The sequence below is a fragment of the Paralichthys olivaceus genome, chromosome 9 (assembly GCF_024713975.1).
Source record: "Paralichthys olivaceus isolate ysfri-2021 chromosome 9, ASM2471397v2, whole genome shotgun sequence".
Classification (NCBI taxonomy): Eukaryota; Metazoa; Chordata; class Actinopteri; order Pleuronectiformes; family Paralichthyidae; genus Paralichthys; species Paralichthys olivaceus.
The window spans coordinates 19,413,201-19,429,943 of record NC_091101.1 but is presented as its reverse complement, the minus strand read 5'-3'; the positions used below and the strand labels follow the sequence as shown (position 1 = coordinate 19,429,943).

Below are 16,743 nucleotides of genomic sequence, written 5' to 3'. Positions count from 1 at the left end.
TTAGTCAACATATTGATTATTTTAAGCTTCTTAATGAGGGAAATCACAGATATTAAACTAAGTCATTAACCTGCTTGTAGCAGATGGTTTATCATTAAGATGATTCTTAAATGCAGTTTTTTATAATATCTTTTCTTATTTTTAGTACATTCTACAATCACCATGTGTCCTCCTTTCCATTCAGCAAAGCCGGCAAGAATGAGGTCTCCATATCCCTGTGATTCTTTTCAGAGAACAGTTGGCATTTTGACAATGATGGGCCTGCAGCTTCTATTTATGCATTCTCCTTGTCAACCTCTCACACTTTCAGGATGAACTAGTATATGTTTACACGAATAACAGTGGGCTTCTCTCAAAAAAGCTTTTCATTTTTTAAATACAAGCAACATCTCAGACCACATTTTTCATGTGTACATGATAATATAGATTGGATTTTAATTTAGATTTTGAGACAATAAATCTCTAATTTGTTAAGTATTACACATTTAAGATCCACGTTCACAAAAATATAGAGAAGGTTGATAGAGAGAATTAAGATGGCTTTTACTGATTCTAATGAGCGTGTTTTCTTTTTTCTGTGTTTACACCTCTTAATGTATTTTTCCTAAAAGAAAAGGTTATGCAGGTATTTCTTTATTATTTTGTTTACCAAAGTTAATTTTCCAAATCCAAGTATCTATTAGTATGGTATGCTAAAATAAATTGACATATTTTGGTGCAGCTGTCAGACTGGTTGTGGCTGGCGGAGCCCTGTCAGGAATGACAGCAGCAGAGATTTGGATTGATGGCTGTGTGCGACACTGACAGCTGCTGCTAGGCCAGTGCATACCTGTGTTGCAGCAGTGCCAGCTAGGTGATCATAGACAATCGCTGACAGGCAGCACTGGGGTGGACAGGTTAGCGCTCTAAGTTTGCATAGTGTCTCCACAGCACAGCAGACATGGCAAACAATGTTACCAGGTGAGATAGCTTGTAGAGAAGCGAAGGTCAGAAACCCAAATAGATAAGACATATTTCTAAAAGAAAATCTTGCTATTTCTCAGCTTAACGTGGGAAATGCAGCCAGCAGAAAGGATCTATAGATGACCTTCATGTTTGATAGGGGATATAACGAAAAAGGACAGACCTCTCCAGAACGTAATGATGATATATGGTACAATACTTCTGAATTTGCTGCCTGTTCCTTCCCTTAGGTGTCATTTCTTCATCATGCCACTGATTGCCTCCATGTCTGGTTATATTTTAGTAGTTTCTGATGAGTTATGAAAATGAAGGATCTCTCACCACATCTGCATATGGATGTCACAGCAGCCTAATGCTAAACTGAGCAAATTATCTTTTTCTTGCATTTGAGCTGTGTCGACCTGGAGTGCCGGAAGTGCAAGGCAGGCTCTAAAACTCCTGAGTATGGATTGGTGAATTCCATCGTTACCTTGAAAGACAGAAACAAGGGCACCGAGATTATCTGCTGTTTCACATCCATTCTAATAAATAAGAGCATGTTAGATTGTGCTCCATCGCCAGTCAAAATCAGAATCTGCCTCAGGCGATGATGGCATAAAGAATATGGCTGACTGCATCTCAGCTGAGGACTGTAATAGCAAGCTGCACAAATAGACACATGTAGAAAAATAGAATTATGCGTAAACAATGACATTCAAGGATTAAATAAATCTGACTAGATGCAAAATTACATTTTGTAAGTGAAGGTGATTCAATAAAATACTCATCCAGTACTTATCTTCTCAGATTATAACATTTTTAATGCACTTCTATAAACAAATATCAACAGACAGAAAAAACAACCCTGTCTTAATAGGAATCCCTTAAATGTGTTTTAATAAATAACACAGTTCTTTAGCAATTAAAAGGCAACACCGGGGAATAGTCTCTTCCACATTTTGTCTGACTTATGCATTTAATTGTTATGTTGAATATCTGCTTGATTTTACTTTGTTTAATTTTTTTAGTTCCCTCTTTTGTATCAGGAGAAAGACAGAAGACGCTAATTAGATTGCACCTTAAAGCTTTTGATCACTTTTATCTATTATCTTTTACTTAATTTAGTTAAAGCCACAATCAAGGAAGTGAGTCATGCATCAGATATCTATGCCTTCCCTGTTTTTTCTCTCTCACTCCCTGTGTGTCTCTCTGCGCCTCTCTTTCTGTCTCTCACACACACACATTCACTTTGCTCATCCCGCCTTTTACTTTTCTCTCTCCCATTGCTTTGGTAAATGTTCTTCTTCTCCTTGGTGAAATCAGCTCAGGCACAGTTGAATCTCATTAATTTGTGGGTGGTTCAAGTGTCTGATCATTTCCCCTCCCAGATCTGGACCTCACCAGTCACTTTACAGTCAATCAAACCTAATTACCCTCACTACAAAGACCGTCAAATCCCATTGTCAAATCCATTTAGCTTCCCAAGGCAGCACCGCCTTTCACTGATGCAAACAGCCCATGTGGGGTTTGGTTCAGATGTTATCTTGATCTGGAATCCAAAACTCTGCTTTCCAAATGTGTCAGTCATCTAAAATGGGGACTCTGCATGGATGAATCCCAAAATGTTTATGGCATCTCAGTCTACTTACGCATGCCAAAGCCTCTTTTAAATCCCTTTCATTTTAATTACCTTATTCATTTCCAGTGTGACCCTGGTGTGAACAGTCACGTATGCTAAATGTCTGCAGAGTTAAGGTGCCTTGCCATATAGATAAGCAATCGTGATCACAGTCTGTGATTTTGGCTTTGGCATTAATACTTTAAGGCTGTTCTTGTCTATCTGCCAGAGCAGCACAATAAAAGGTGTTATTAGTGTGTGTAATGTAATGTGCCCTCGGTTTTAAGTTCACCCCAACTGCAATGAAAACACCCGTCACTAGTATATTCTTCATGTAGACCATTTTATTGTTTCACTTATCACTTCCTATTGCTCCTTTACATTTAAATCTGTTTAGTTATATAATTTAAAAACAACAAGCCACAACATGAACTATACACTAGACTGTGCTGAAATACAATTAGAAATTTTCTGACTTTGTATATCAACAGGATGATTTGAAAGAGGCTTGAATCACACTCCTGGAATTTTTAACAGAACCTAAACATCAGATTTCAAAACTTCGGCATATGTCAAGGCAAAGGGGAGCACATAAAAAACGACACTATAGTCTGTTAGATGAGGTAAAAAAGAGTAACACAAGACAGACACTGAAGTCATAACCAGAGCCACCGAGTTCAGAAAGCCTTTTGTAAATAAAGCTTTCTATCTAATCAACTTCAAGACCACTTTGGTCAGTTTATAGTGACAGCTCCACCATCAATCGGTGACACTTCTCGGTAAAAATATATATGGGCCAAGGTCTACCAGAGCACTAAACTTAGCAGTACCTAACCTATGGAAAAGGGGCGGTAGCGATCCACTCTTGTGAGGACAGGCTCTCACAGCCCTGCTGGCACCCTGACATGTTGACCCCATGTGGCTCAGAGAAAGTGTGTCAACTTAACATCTGTCAGTGCTTGGTTGGAGCTCTCCCTTGTGTGTTGATGGTGTAACTGGGCAAACTAGCCCAAAGCAGTGGATAGATGGTGATCGCAATATTGTAACTGAGGGGGGGGGCAGGGCCGCAGGCAGACGGAGTAAATGATAGCGGAGGAAACACAGTGTGGTGACTGCTATGTTGCAAGCATCTCTTTTCCCCCCATCCCATCTCCCAACCTCCCCTCTCTACTGTTTCTCACTTGGGGCCTGGCAGCATCCATCCAGATGGAGGGTTTATTTTTGTTTTTGTTTGTTTACTTATTCATGCATCCAGCTATTCGGGGCATCGCAGGGGCTTTCGTTCCACCACAGAATGCAAATCGCCATGGCGGATAATCCACTTTCATCTCTCCCTTGTCGACATCCAACTTCTCTGCACGTTTCCTCCAGTCTCTCAGTCAGGACATCTCTCTTTCTTTGGTTGTATGGGATCTGGCCTGCAGTGACCGGGCCAGCCTAGCTCCTACTCCATGCATGTCAAACACAGCAAACCTCTCACCATATTTCCCACCCTCACAACATTCTGCCCTTCGTCCACATTTCCCGTTGCTTTCTCCGACTGACCCTGGCGCCACACAGGCTCACAGCAAGATTTAAGTAGCAGCTACATTGCCATTCCCCCTGGAATGGTGGGTTGTGGGAGCATCCATAATTGAGTTAGGGAGGACATGAGTGGGTTTGCTCATCAAGTTGATACAGTAAAACAATCCAGAATAATCAGGAGGCATATCTGTCTTTTTTATTAGCCATCTTCCCCTTCCATTCCCCTTTTCCTCCTCTCTTTTTCACTCAAGTGGACTACTAAACATCCACATGCACACACACACTCCTACAAATTAAAGACTGCGGCCTGTCTGAAACATTTCCCAGGTCATTGTGTCAAGGCTTTTGTCGGGGTTTGGTGGTTGGACTGCAGGGAGATGAGGACAGAGGAGATAGAGGAGAAAACAAAGGAAAGACATCTAACAGGTGCATGACTTCTGTCCTTTGGGTACTTGTGTTTTCTGTGTTCTCTGTGGCAGTAATGGTCTCTGTCTGGCTGGGTCTTGGGGAGGACTACAACTGTAGGAAAGGAGGGCGAGGGGAAAGGGTGACTCTGCTCAAAGCCAGACAGTAGGAGAGCAGACAACAGAGCAGTAAGAGGAGGGGGATGCTGAGTAATGCAGGTGGTTGTGTGCTTCGAGGCGGCCGAGCCTGAATTCAAGTGTGAACAGGAAACCAGGTGCATAGATGTGAGGGTCAGCTGGAGAGATGAGATTAAAAGAAAGTGTACTTGTTGCCTCTCCACCTGGCCATAAACCAGCACCTCCCTCCCTCCACTGAGGCCTTTGTTTCACAGCTAATGGTCCAGGTTAATTGCACAGGTGACTTTCTGTGGGGGAACAGATGGGCTCAAATGTGTTCAAAAACAATCTGCAGCAAGCAAAAAAAGGGGGAAAAAGGAAGGAGTCATTCATCCACTCTTCATTCTCCCTTTTCTTACTCATCTTATCCACTGGAGCCATGGAGGGCGACTAGGGTGAGGTTAAACTCTTACTGTGTTCCTCCTTCGCTCGTGGTTTCAATTCATCAGGCAGAAGGCCTGTAAGCTCTCATTAGATCTCATTACAGTGCAAATTAAACTCAGGGATTGGCTTTGCGGATAGTGAATAATAGACATCTCTCCCATGCCTCATTTTTCCCCATGTCAAACACTTTAATTTGCTTTGGGAGGAGAGTGTTGTGCAGATATAAATTCAGATGTTGATGTGTTTGATTAAAATATGTGATTATAAAGAAGGTCATTATTTCATATTGCTGTTACTCGTCTTTTTATTTAACATGGCACTGTTTCTAACAGTCTCACCCTCCCATACCACACAGAAGCTTTTCAGAATTCGAATAATTATTTGTCTCTTTTCCCCTGAACGCTGCATGTGAGCCATCAGAAATTGAGTTCTCAATCGATCCACTGTCTGTTTTTTTGTGTTTGTTTTGTTTTTTCTCCCAAGCCCAACATGCACGAGATGACAGATAGCAAATTGAATTTATGAACAGCCTTTGTTGACACTGCTGCATAATTATAGGAATGCCATGCCTTTGGTGTTTAAAAAGGGAGCCCAGCCTTTCATTCAAATACATACATGGTCTTCTGCTCGGATGGTAGAGTATAAAGCTTTGTCACATTTCTGAGGCGACAGCTGTTCTTTTACTTTGCAGCTATATACATATTTTGAATGCTGTAAATGACTAGTTTTAATTGGCAGAAACAAACAAATGCAATGTCATGTTTTGCATTATGTAAGCTTATTTGTTTAGTTCCTAATTGGTCCTTGACTGAGGATTAAGACTTTCTCTGGGGGCCTAAATGATGCATTGGTTTTCTGGAAGACACGGCTAGGTCCCTTTGTCTCCTCTAACTGTTCTTGCCATGAGCATAGGTCATCCTGCTGCCATTATCTTGAGTACTCTCTCTGGCTCTCGTCTTTTACCCAGTACTCTTGCTGTCTTTTTTTTTTGTCAAACTTATTCTCGATTCTCAGATAAGAAATCTGCAATATCTGGATTAGTTAAGTGGAGGCAACGCTATTGCGGATACACAAAATGCATTTGTATCACTAAAAAAGGTGCAGGCAGGTTTAGGTGAAGGCCTGTGTGCGTATGCTTGCAGTGTATGTTTTAGAAATAATTAAATGTCACAGAGCTCAAGCTGTCAAGTATCCAGAAAAGGTGTTTTAAAACCTTGTGTCTTGCTTCGCTCCACTAGTCCCTCTCAATAACCCACTCCACCTCACGCACTACTGCACCCACACAAACCCTCTTCACTTTTCTCCCTTGCTGCCCTCGTGCTCTCTTTTTCTCATTTCTGTCTGCATTCTGCCTCCTCCCTCTTTCTGTCCTTTATATCTCCCTTCCCCAATAGTGACATTTACAGTATATGTGCTCTTTTTTTATCTCTCCCTCTCTTGTTAACACCTGATTTGGTGTTTGGTGCTCCTGGGATATCTGAAAGGTACTTTGCAGCCACTTCCTTCCACTTACTTTTTTGGGGGGGTGGGCGACTAATCTGATGTGCTAAGTTTTCATGCCAACCCTGCTGAGGGCCTATTCCTCTTGTTATCCCTCTTAATTACAAAATGCAGTAGTGCTGCTTGTAAATATATTGTGGAGTGAGCCCGTCCCCAGGGCTCAGTGTTACATTTGGCACAGCCTCTTGGTCTAGGTAACACCTGATGTTCAGGTAAAGGAGAGAAGAATGGGGGATTGCTGCAAGGCAGGGATCAAAGTGAGAGATATGGAACAGGTACATCATCTCTCGCTGGGAGGTAGAGGTTCACAGAGCTTTATTTCTGTGGTTAAAGGTTTAACTGTTTAAGAAAGTGCCTAAAAGTGCAAGAGCTGCAACCATGTTCCACAGTTCCACAATCTTTAATAAGATCATTAAAGGCCCCTGGGGCTGTCTGTTGAGGTGCCCACCAAGGTGTTTCATTACTTGAAGGGTTTGTCAATGTCTTGGGTCTTAGCCCATCTTAACCCATTTAGAAAGCAATTTCCTGTGAGCAGAGGGGATCTTAACTCTTGAGAAAGATCTTTGGGCATAAAAGGTTAGCTTTTCTGTAATTCCCCAGCATGCAATCCACCATTGCTGTTAATGAGAAGCGGATGAACCTAGGTTTTACAGCTCAAAATAAGACAAGAGTGAATTGCAGGAATGAGGCAGAAATGTCAGCTTAAGTGGGCGATGTTGCAATAAGTAGTGGGAAAAGGTGTTTTCTCTGAGGATTACTGAAATAAGTACAGTCAAATAATTCATAATTCAGTTTTTTTCCTACAAAACGCTTACCTTGTCTTTGCAAATTTGTGGAATATTGTATGTATGAATATATTTTATTCAAACTACCTAGTTTGAAGGCTCATTTGTTAGAGTTTCTTGTAAAGGGTAAGGCCTGCTCGAGTTTAAGCTGTGGCCCAATAGGACATAGTTAATTGAGCTCTGTGAGGCGACTGGGGAGAGTGTTTCCCATTTTAGTAATTTTGGTTCTTTGTGTCTGCAATCCTCCTGCTGAACCACAGTCAGGTTCCCACGTCCTGGCCATTACAAATGATGAATTGTGCTACAGTTAAGCTAAAAGTAGGACAAATTGATCAAAGTGTCAGGTGCCCCCTGTGACGTCTAGGTCTCCATGAAGAAGGTAGTCAAGAAGAAGCTGTCAAAAAGTTTCTCATGCCAAGGTGGATATAGATAAATGTTTACCTGCCATTTAGCACTTTATGCCTTGTGTCAGAACCACAATGTGTCCTTCCTAGCCTACATAAGAAGGAGTAGCTAAAGATTTGGGGCGTAGATACATTTATAGTAGCTGCAAGTCGTTGTTCTTTAGGTCCACAGCAAATGAAACCCATGCTCCCCCTTTTAAACCAATGAGCTTGCTATCTGAGGTGTAGTGCTGCAATTTGAGATAAGCACTACTTGGCTCAGCTTTGGTTTTGTCCTGATAAAGCTGGTCTAATTAAGCTTGATTTAATCGGGATTGCTTTTAAGCACCGCACACAGCCGGAACAGATACTTTGATTTCAAAGTAGCCCTTGGGAAGGACTTGAGGAAGAAAGAGAAGGAAAGAGATAGAGAGCAAAACTAGTGTGAGTACGAATGGAGTTGCTTTTTTTAAATTTACACAAGACATGTTTCTATTCTCAGTTTCACTGTCGTCTTGCATGAATGATTGCAGGTTGAGTGGTTTGAAGGAGAGGGGAAAAACATGCTACGCCCTGACTTCTCTGGTGATGGCAAAATACTTGCCATTTTCTTAAATGAATCCTGCAGCATTCATTGTCAACTTGTTTTGTTTATGAATTCAATTTACCTGACTGTCGTGTCTCTTTTGAGTAGGCTACATGCAGGTAACAAAAGATTGATCACCCTAGTGTTGGGGAAAGTGTGTTGTGCTGAAAGCAGCAGTTGTCTCCACTTATTGTTTCCCTTCAGCTATAGCTGTAAGCACAGTGGAGGAACAACAAGCCGAGACCCTGATGGTAAACATTGGGGACGAGCTAGTTCACTCTCATACGCAAAAGAATTGATGGCCAAGTCACCAGCTCTACAATAAGTCACCCTAATGATCCTAGTTTAAAATAATGCCTGTTCTGGTCTAGAATGATAAAAAGGGTGCCCCTCTGACTCATTAGTATTGGGGTGTAAAGATAGATGACCCAGATATAGAACCTATGCTCATTTTTGAACCCTTTCTTCAGTGAGCGGGATGCTGCTTGTGTACTGTGTGGACTCAACTTGTCATTCCTTTGGCCTGAGCATTTCATGTGTCTCCTACTTGTCTCCTCACCCTTGTCAACTGCCTCCAATTCTCTAGTTTCATGGATCTGCACGACAGCTGGAATGGTGGGCTGGGGGAATGTTTTTCGAAGGTCGGACCTGGTGTCATTGACTGAACAATGATAGAGCGTCCGTGTATTGAGCGGCTCCACACTAAATCTTTGTAAAGAGCACTTAGCTCCCCTGCGTTAGCCACAGAAAGAATATCTGTCAATGAGGATCAGTGGATGCTTTCATCCTGAAGCTCCTCTGCCTGTATTAGTTGCTAAGCTCTTCGTGTATTTTCCTCCTCCCCAGCTATTTACTGAAAAAAAGGACAGACCTGAGTGACAGGCCTCTGTCTCAACACCCATGCACCTTCTAAATCGCTTGTTTATATCTCATTCACAATCACAGGTCGCTCTTACTGCTCTTGCTGCTCTTGCTGTGATGTATGGGAATGCACCTGTTTTTTAAGGGCAGTCTTTGCTTGCACACCTTGTATGATACCTTGAAACAGTTGGGCACAAGTGTGTGTGTGTGTTCAAGGACAGACTGTGTTATTATGTGGTTATCCTGTTCTGTTAATGTTAGTAATGTCTCGTTAACATCTTTGCCTCTTTTTACCTGTTCTCTTACAGAGGGAGATGAAACCGGTGTGATGGATAGCCTAATGGAAGCTCTACAGTCCGGAGCAGCCTTCCGTGATCGACGAAAACGGACCCCGCGTAACGGTAAGGCAGCAGAAAAACACTGTACTCATGTCCCAATTTATAATTGTTGTCATTTCTGTCAGTCTCACGTGTGAACAAATTTGCCAACTCCCTTTAGTTGTTTACACTTTAAATGGCAATATAATTGGTTCCTGGTTGTCATAAGAACTAGAGAGTTTTTGTATAATCAGTGTGTACGTTGTGTTCATGTGCTTTTGTCAGTTGGACTTTACTGGCCGATACACACACACATATATAACAACATAAAGTACATATATACAGTTCCCGGAGAAACAAGCATACGTGTGGCCTAGTCTGGGTCATTGGCTATTAATCTTTCGTTTGCCATTCATGAAGCACCTATCACAATTTAACCACATTGAATGCAGTTGGACTGAGGCTGATATTGAGTGATCCTGGTGTTAACATGTTCCATTCTGCCATGATGAATGGCTCTCACCCAGCTAACAGTGGTGCCAGGCTCAATTGATATGCAAGTCAGAGTTCTGCAGTAGAGCCACAGGTGCTGCCATCTTCACACTGGCAATCATGGTTGGAAAAAAGAGGGTAGAATAAACATTTACCAATCAGATCAATGTTTTAGAGGCAGAAGGGATCATTTTCTGACCAAACCATATATTTTAAGATTGTTTCTTAACAATATTTACATCTGGAGAGGTGGTTGGGTTGTAATAATTAGTCTTACATTTCTGTCAGTAGGACACAATTTATTCTTTGTCTTTTAAATGTAGATTCACAAAATGTTAAATAGTAGCAAATGCTTGTTGTTAGTCGACAAGATATATTTTAGGGAAGATTACCAGCAATAAAACAGTAAGGCCTCTCCTGTGTGACAGTAGGTTAAAAAAAAATCTATTTTTCATTTGTGGTGCACGCATATTAATGCACTATACATGATATTCTAGTACACACTGGTACATTGTCTGTCTCGTGTCCCATCTTGTTCTGCCATCAGTCATCTTTCATGACACATTGGTGCATGTGTGTTAACACAAAATATGCTACTACTGTGGGGGAGGGGATTGCAAGTTATTGGACTCACTTATGGTTTTAAACTTATTATTTAATAATAATAATTCATTTCAAAATGTGCAGTGCATGAAAAAATGGTATGATTAATCATTTAAATTAAATTCTCACATGGACATACACATTACTCTCATTTTAACACATATAATACTTTTAATATTCAGAATTTAATTCCATATTTCTTTGTTTTGGGTTTTATTTGAGCTGGTGTCTGTGTCCAAATGTGTCAAGGGTTTTTTCTCAAGTGGTTCATTTCTGCAAAATATCTGACCTGTCACCTCTGATGCCTCTTTCTCTTTTCCTTTTCCTCCATCTTCCCCTTCTTTTACTTTTTTTATTTTTTATTTATCACCAACGTTGTTGCAGGTGATCAAAGCCCTTCCAGTCCAGCCTCTCGGTGGCCGGGTGCTAACTATGGTAACAGAACCCTAGGTGTGTGTATTTAACTGGCTTTTTAACCCAGCACCAACTCTCCTCCTGTCTCCTCTGCACTTCTCCTGACCGCATATCGCATAAGTCCTTCACATCAGAACACTCAAGCTGAGCTGGTCTACAACATGCAGTGTCTCTGGCTGAGTAATTATGCCTTTCTTAGCAAAGAATGATGTGTAAGATTCAATGTAAGTAAAAAGCAGCTCCTAACTAACTCCTCAGCAGTCTCAAAATGAATATATACTAAATTTGGCAATTATAACTTCAAAATGTAAACCCATAAATCTACTTTCATTTTGCAAGAAGTGAGTTGTCACTGATTGGCATTAGCAAGACTTAAAAACAAGGGAATGATCGCCATGAGTGTAGCTCGCATTTATTTGTATTGTGTATAAGCTCTTGGCTCATGTATTCATAGCACACAACACACAAAGAAAAGCTTCCATTTTAAATGCTTACCATACAGAGGTGAAGGTCACATACATTATGACCACTAATGAATTTATTTTGTGCATCGAGTCACATGAAAATATGCAGCAGTAGAGAAGGAAAACTCTTGAGTGGAGAAACTGTAATGAAAACTGTACTGCTGAGTGACATGATTTAAATCTTACATTGAATGCCTCTAAAATCCAATACAGTAATGTACACTATTATTGAAGTTGCCCTCGTGTTGGCATCTTGATCCTCAATCTTGTAACAGTAATACAATCTTAATGGTGTCCATGTTACTTATAGGGAATAGTTTTTACTCAGCACAATCCCTGACTTGTAGAGCAGCTACAGTTGTCATCTAATTGTCCTGCTTTTCATATGAGTCTATGCTGTCACTGCATGATACCACCTCCAGTCTCATGGCAATGTTTAGGAAGTGTTCTGCTGGATAATTCTGTCGGCCGTCATGCTTTGGACACTCACAATGTCTTTGTATATTACGTTTCTTTTTGCCTTTATGTTTGGTAAATGTCCCACTGACATGCAGCAGCACCTTGAAGGATTCTTGTCTTTTACGCAGATGTCTTTAATCAAAACAAATTGCTTGTCACTCTCAACAGACTCTGTTTGTTGCAGCTTTGTCTTCTTGCTATAATATGTTGAATCTGTTGAATGCATGTTTGGGTACCTGATATTGTGATCTTCTATGTCAAGGATAAGTGTGTATTCATCTTATCGGTACATTATTTTGCTGTTGCTATAAACAAGCAACTACATGTACAGTCAATATCACTGGGTTGTTATGGGGATAATTGTCAACCTCAGATTAGCACTGCTATGTTTTAGCAGTCTATATTTTGAAAACATGAAGACTGATTTATTTTAGCACCTGGTCCCCTGGTCATGTGGTTGAGTCCTTGAGAGGACCTCACCTACAACACATTAGTTCTTTAAAGGAAGCAGCGGTTCAGTGGAATTAGGATGCACAAGAAAGAAGGGTTGTCACATGTGAGGGAAGCTTTGTCACAGAGCCTCACCGAGGTAGTAAAAACACTACACACTTCCATGTCACAAATTAAAATATTATTTGAATATCAAATGTATTCATTGGGAATTTTCTGAATGGAATCTGAGGAAGCAGAGTGAAGAGCTTCCAGGGTCCCCTCTGGGTTTGAAGCCAGGGTCCTGAAAAGCTTGACTCTGATGAGAAATACTGTCTTTGTTTATGAATATGCTTGAGATGCAATCATATATCCTCTATTAAATGTCTGTGACCTATTTTCCTTTTGCTGTGACCCTACCAAGATGACAGGGGTCCTTATGATGGCTCTTCTTCCTGCACGGCACTGTGCATCAGACTCAGCACACTTTTATTCCGTAGTGCACAGCACTGCTATGCTACCAGAGCATATTATGCACTGACAGTTTTCTGTTTATTGATATGGAACTCAGTACTTTGAAAAACAGCTGCATGGATCCTTTATTCTGAAGTGATGAGAGAGGAAAATCCTTTTGACATGCTGGCGTCATGGTTTTTTTTTCCTAAATGGAATCTGGAAATGAGTTCAGATGCTATAGAGCATAGGGGGGATTTGTCTCATCTCATGAAAGGAGGACAAACAGAAATCTTTACACACAGTTTGAGAGTAAATTTTTAAAAAGTAGTCCACACTCTGTAAAGAGAAACAATTAAGTTTCCAGTGATAGATCATTTGGTAACAAAAGGCATCTCAGTCACTGAAATCTGTCTTTGGGTTTTCACATTGTACTTTGTGCATGATTGGATGACAATCACAATCCAAACAATTATGATTCAATTTTACGTGCGACCATATTATTATTTTTTTTACCTTCAATGTGCACATATTTGCATTTTCTTTGACATAATTTCACCCGCTGACTTTATAGTTTAAAAAAACTAACTCTGAGCAGTTACTATATCACACAGTGTGCCAAATCTATTCACTCCTGCTTGTCATGTCTGTTGTAATCTCATGCTTTAAAGCTTGATTAACCTTCTGTCACCCTCAAATGAGCAGCGTGTACCAGACAGAGTCTCTGCGGCTCACACCAGAATCTTTGCTTACGTCAGACGAGTTCATTTGAAACCAGCATGTCGTTCTTTGTCATCCTTCAAATCAAACTACACTCCAGCAGACTACCTCAAGTGTCAGGCTGAACACAATTCTAGATGCTGCCAGTTACAATTACACCCACTTCCAGGAGCATTTCCTATTTCCTATTCTCCACTTTGTGTAAGACGGCTGCCACACTCGTGTGTTATGCAATTACACCAGCCAGTCCTAATTCAGCACGCAGAAACTTGATGGATGGATGGTTCTGTTGGAAGTTCAGACTCATCTCAGGAAAATAAAAGTATTTCGTGAGGTTGAATGCACTTGGTTTATCAATATATATTACTATGGGTTTTTTTCACAGACAGTGTACTTCAGAATTAGGTTTCACTTGAATAAGGCCAAAAAAAGATTTGAGCTAGCTGCTCCTTTTGTATCTCCTATTCCCTTTTTGGTGAGATAGTTACCTGGGTATCTAGCTGGAGATTGTTGGGTAGAGAGCATGAGCCTCTCATACATTCTGGCTCATTGATTTTCGGTCAGGGATGAAAGCCACAGACTCAGTAGGTCTTTCATACTGGGGGGCATCCCAAAAGACACATCAATCAGTTTTCAAAGAGAGCCAAGCCAATCTTATTTATTTACTGTCTTTTCAACGTCATTACAATCCCAAATCAGTGCCTCTCTTCTTTCCTGCTCTCCTGCTTCACCTTCACAGGTCAGTCCATCAAAAAGTTCTATCCTCTGTTCCATATAGTAAGTCTCTTAAGGACTTATTTGACATTGAACTGGAAGGGATCATCTTATGCCCATTAAAGACTAGAGATGTGATGATATAAGTCTTGTCAGGATGACGGAATTTCTGCCCATTGTCTAATCCCCCAAAGCCAAGCAGTTAATTCAGCTGGTAAGGCCAAAGAGTGGGCCCCTTGTAAGTTTAATGAAGATGAAATTACCTATTTTCTCTCATGAAAATTTAAAGTGAGGAATGAATTTAGGGAATTGCCTTAAAGAAGATGCTGGTAAAGACAAAGAATAAACCTGTATTCTCTTACATCCTCCAGCCTCATTTGTGACATAAATGATCTTTTAATATTTATATGTGTGACTTTGTTTGTAATCCACATCACCCTGATGTACACAGCCTGGCAGCTATTTTCTCATCATTCCCCTGATCTGAGGGAAAATCACCCCTTTGTCTCTTAAATTACATCAGAGAAAGAGATAGTGATCGTAATTCCCCCAGCAATTAATTTGTAACTATCGCTTTATCTCTATCTTGTTGTCTCTCACCCTCTCGAGCAGTTGTTCCTATGCTGTTTCACATACACACACACACACACACACACACATACACATACAGTTCTACCCGCTTGTGTCACATATCTGATAGGGACTGATGCTTTAGGGTGTGTCTGGGTTGAGGGCTAAAGCCCTTTGCCTCCACAAGCCTCTGGCTTTCACTTCAGGGTGTTGATAGATGTTATTCATTGGGGCAGCCCTAGGGGCGATCGTACAGGAAGTGGAGCTAACATGATTTGGGGCAAAGAGGCCCAGAGGGTGTCGGTGACTCTTGCTATAGCTTGGATGACTTAGTAGATGTGAGATATCAATAAGCAGGTGAGAGAAGGGCTCTGTAGAGACATGCTGCTTGAAACCTATCACCTGTTTCACAAAGATAAGGGTATTTATCAACAACCAAAGGGAAAGGTAGATGGGAAGGAACTGATGCATGTGAAGTCCTAGGCCATAGACAAAGCCATTGTCCCTCCCATTGACCCACAGGGTCTTTCTGTGGACCTGATCATTTTTCATCCTCAGCAGAAAAGCCATTATGTAGATATAGATGAAGATTTTATGAACCGTTTGACTACCCTTGCCGTATAACTAATTCCTTGCTTGGCTCTGTCAAGAGAGGACAAAAGTAAGTGAAGTGTAACATGGAACCAGTTATAGAGGATAAATCAAGTTTTAATAAAAAAGGCAGCTTCTCCGAGTGGACACTAGGGGTCCCTCTCCTGTGACCCTACCGCCAAGTACCTCTAAACCCTTTTCTATTTAAAGTGAAGCTATCTACCCGAGCTCATGGTATCAACTGGGGGCTGTCTGCATGGCTCTTTGATGCAATTATGTCCTTTTACATTTCTCTGTCTGAGAAGATTCACCACACAGAGCCAAACTTTTTTATGGTAATGCTCACTTTTTATTTCCCTTTTTTAAGGAGTAAGGTCATTGACCTAGTGCTGTAATGGACTTGGAGCTCTCAACACATATGTTGTCAATATTCTCTTTTATTGGCTCAGGGCCTCCTTGATGTAAAATGTACTCAGCCCTCCTGCCTAGACAACCATCAACGAACAGTGGCAGAGCAAAAATGTCTACTAACTTATCACAGTCAATAATATCTGAGAGCGTTTGCAGTGAGCTTTTTTTTTTTCTTGCTCACTCTCCAAACAATATTGCCTTTCAAGTAAGTGGGCAGTTATGAAAGGTCACCCTAAGTGTAAATTGTCAATACTGGATCAATTTTGGAGGGCAAATATGCTTTGGAGGCCCCATAATGGAAGGTTTTATCTTATTTTTACCCAGGGCACATTCACACGATAAGATTGATATCATTCATTGTTTGATGAATTCCTAATAGACCTATAAACTTGCAAAGCTTAAAGCCAAAGGAATGCCTGTGAAAGCCAAATACAGGGCAGGCAGTCGGACCCACCCACTAGCTGAAAAATGGCTCTCATATAACTCCAATGGAAGCTCGCCCAAGCCATCATGCTTAGTGTTGAAGGATGGGCAACTTGCGTCGGTTGAATTAAACCCTATTTATCGCTCATTAGGCATCCAGCAGGGCCAACTGATGATCAGCTAGAGAACAAATAATGTTCGGTGGAATAGGATACCATCCTGTATGGTTATGTGTTCCACTGACAATAAGAAGAAGTGCCACAGTCAAATGCTTCTTCTCCTGCTGTCATACTCTTATTGCCACACTTCTTTTCCTCCTGAATATAATGTGGCTATGATTAAAGTATAAGATTTAATGCCCGGGATGATGTTTGCATTTGAAGTGTCAGACACTATCTACAATCTGTCAGCCACAATGAGCTGGAATTAATATTTTACTTTCCTATTAGGGATGCTTGATATATGTAATAGAGAGGTATAGGAAAGGAACGGCAGACCAGGCGATGAGTGATACGGGTA

At 40.9% G+C, this 16,743-nt stretch overlaps 1 protein-coding gene across 12 annotated transcripts in view; it reads left to right on the top strand.

The window, feature by feature from the left end:
* Nucleotides 1-16,743, top strand: part of diaph2 (diaphanous-related formin 2) — a 323,897-nt gene that overhangs the window by 271,953 nt on the left and 35,201 nt on the right. For 8 of the 12 annotated variants that reach the window (XM_069531062.1, XM_069531060.1, XM_069531059.1 and 5 more), the window contains 2 exons: nucleotides 9,473-9,565; nucleotides 10,961-11,026. In XM_069531062.1, coding sequence (XP_069387163.1) covers nucleotides 9,473-9,565; nucleotides 10,961-11,026 — 159 coding nt within the window. The remainder of the gene's footprint in view (nucleotides 1-9,472; nucleotides 9,566-10,960; nucleotides 11,027-16,743) is intronic. The other 4 variants (XM_020083255.2, XM_069531058.1, XM_020083264.2 and 1 more) reach the window with 2 other exon arrangements.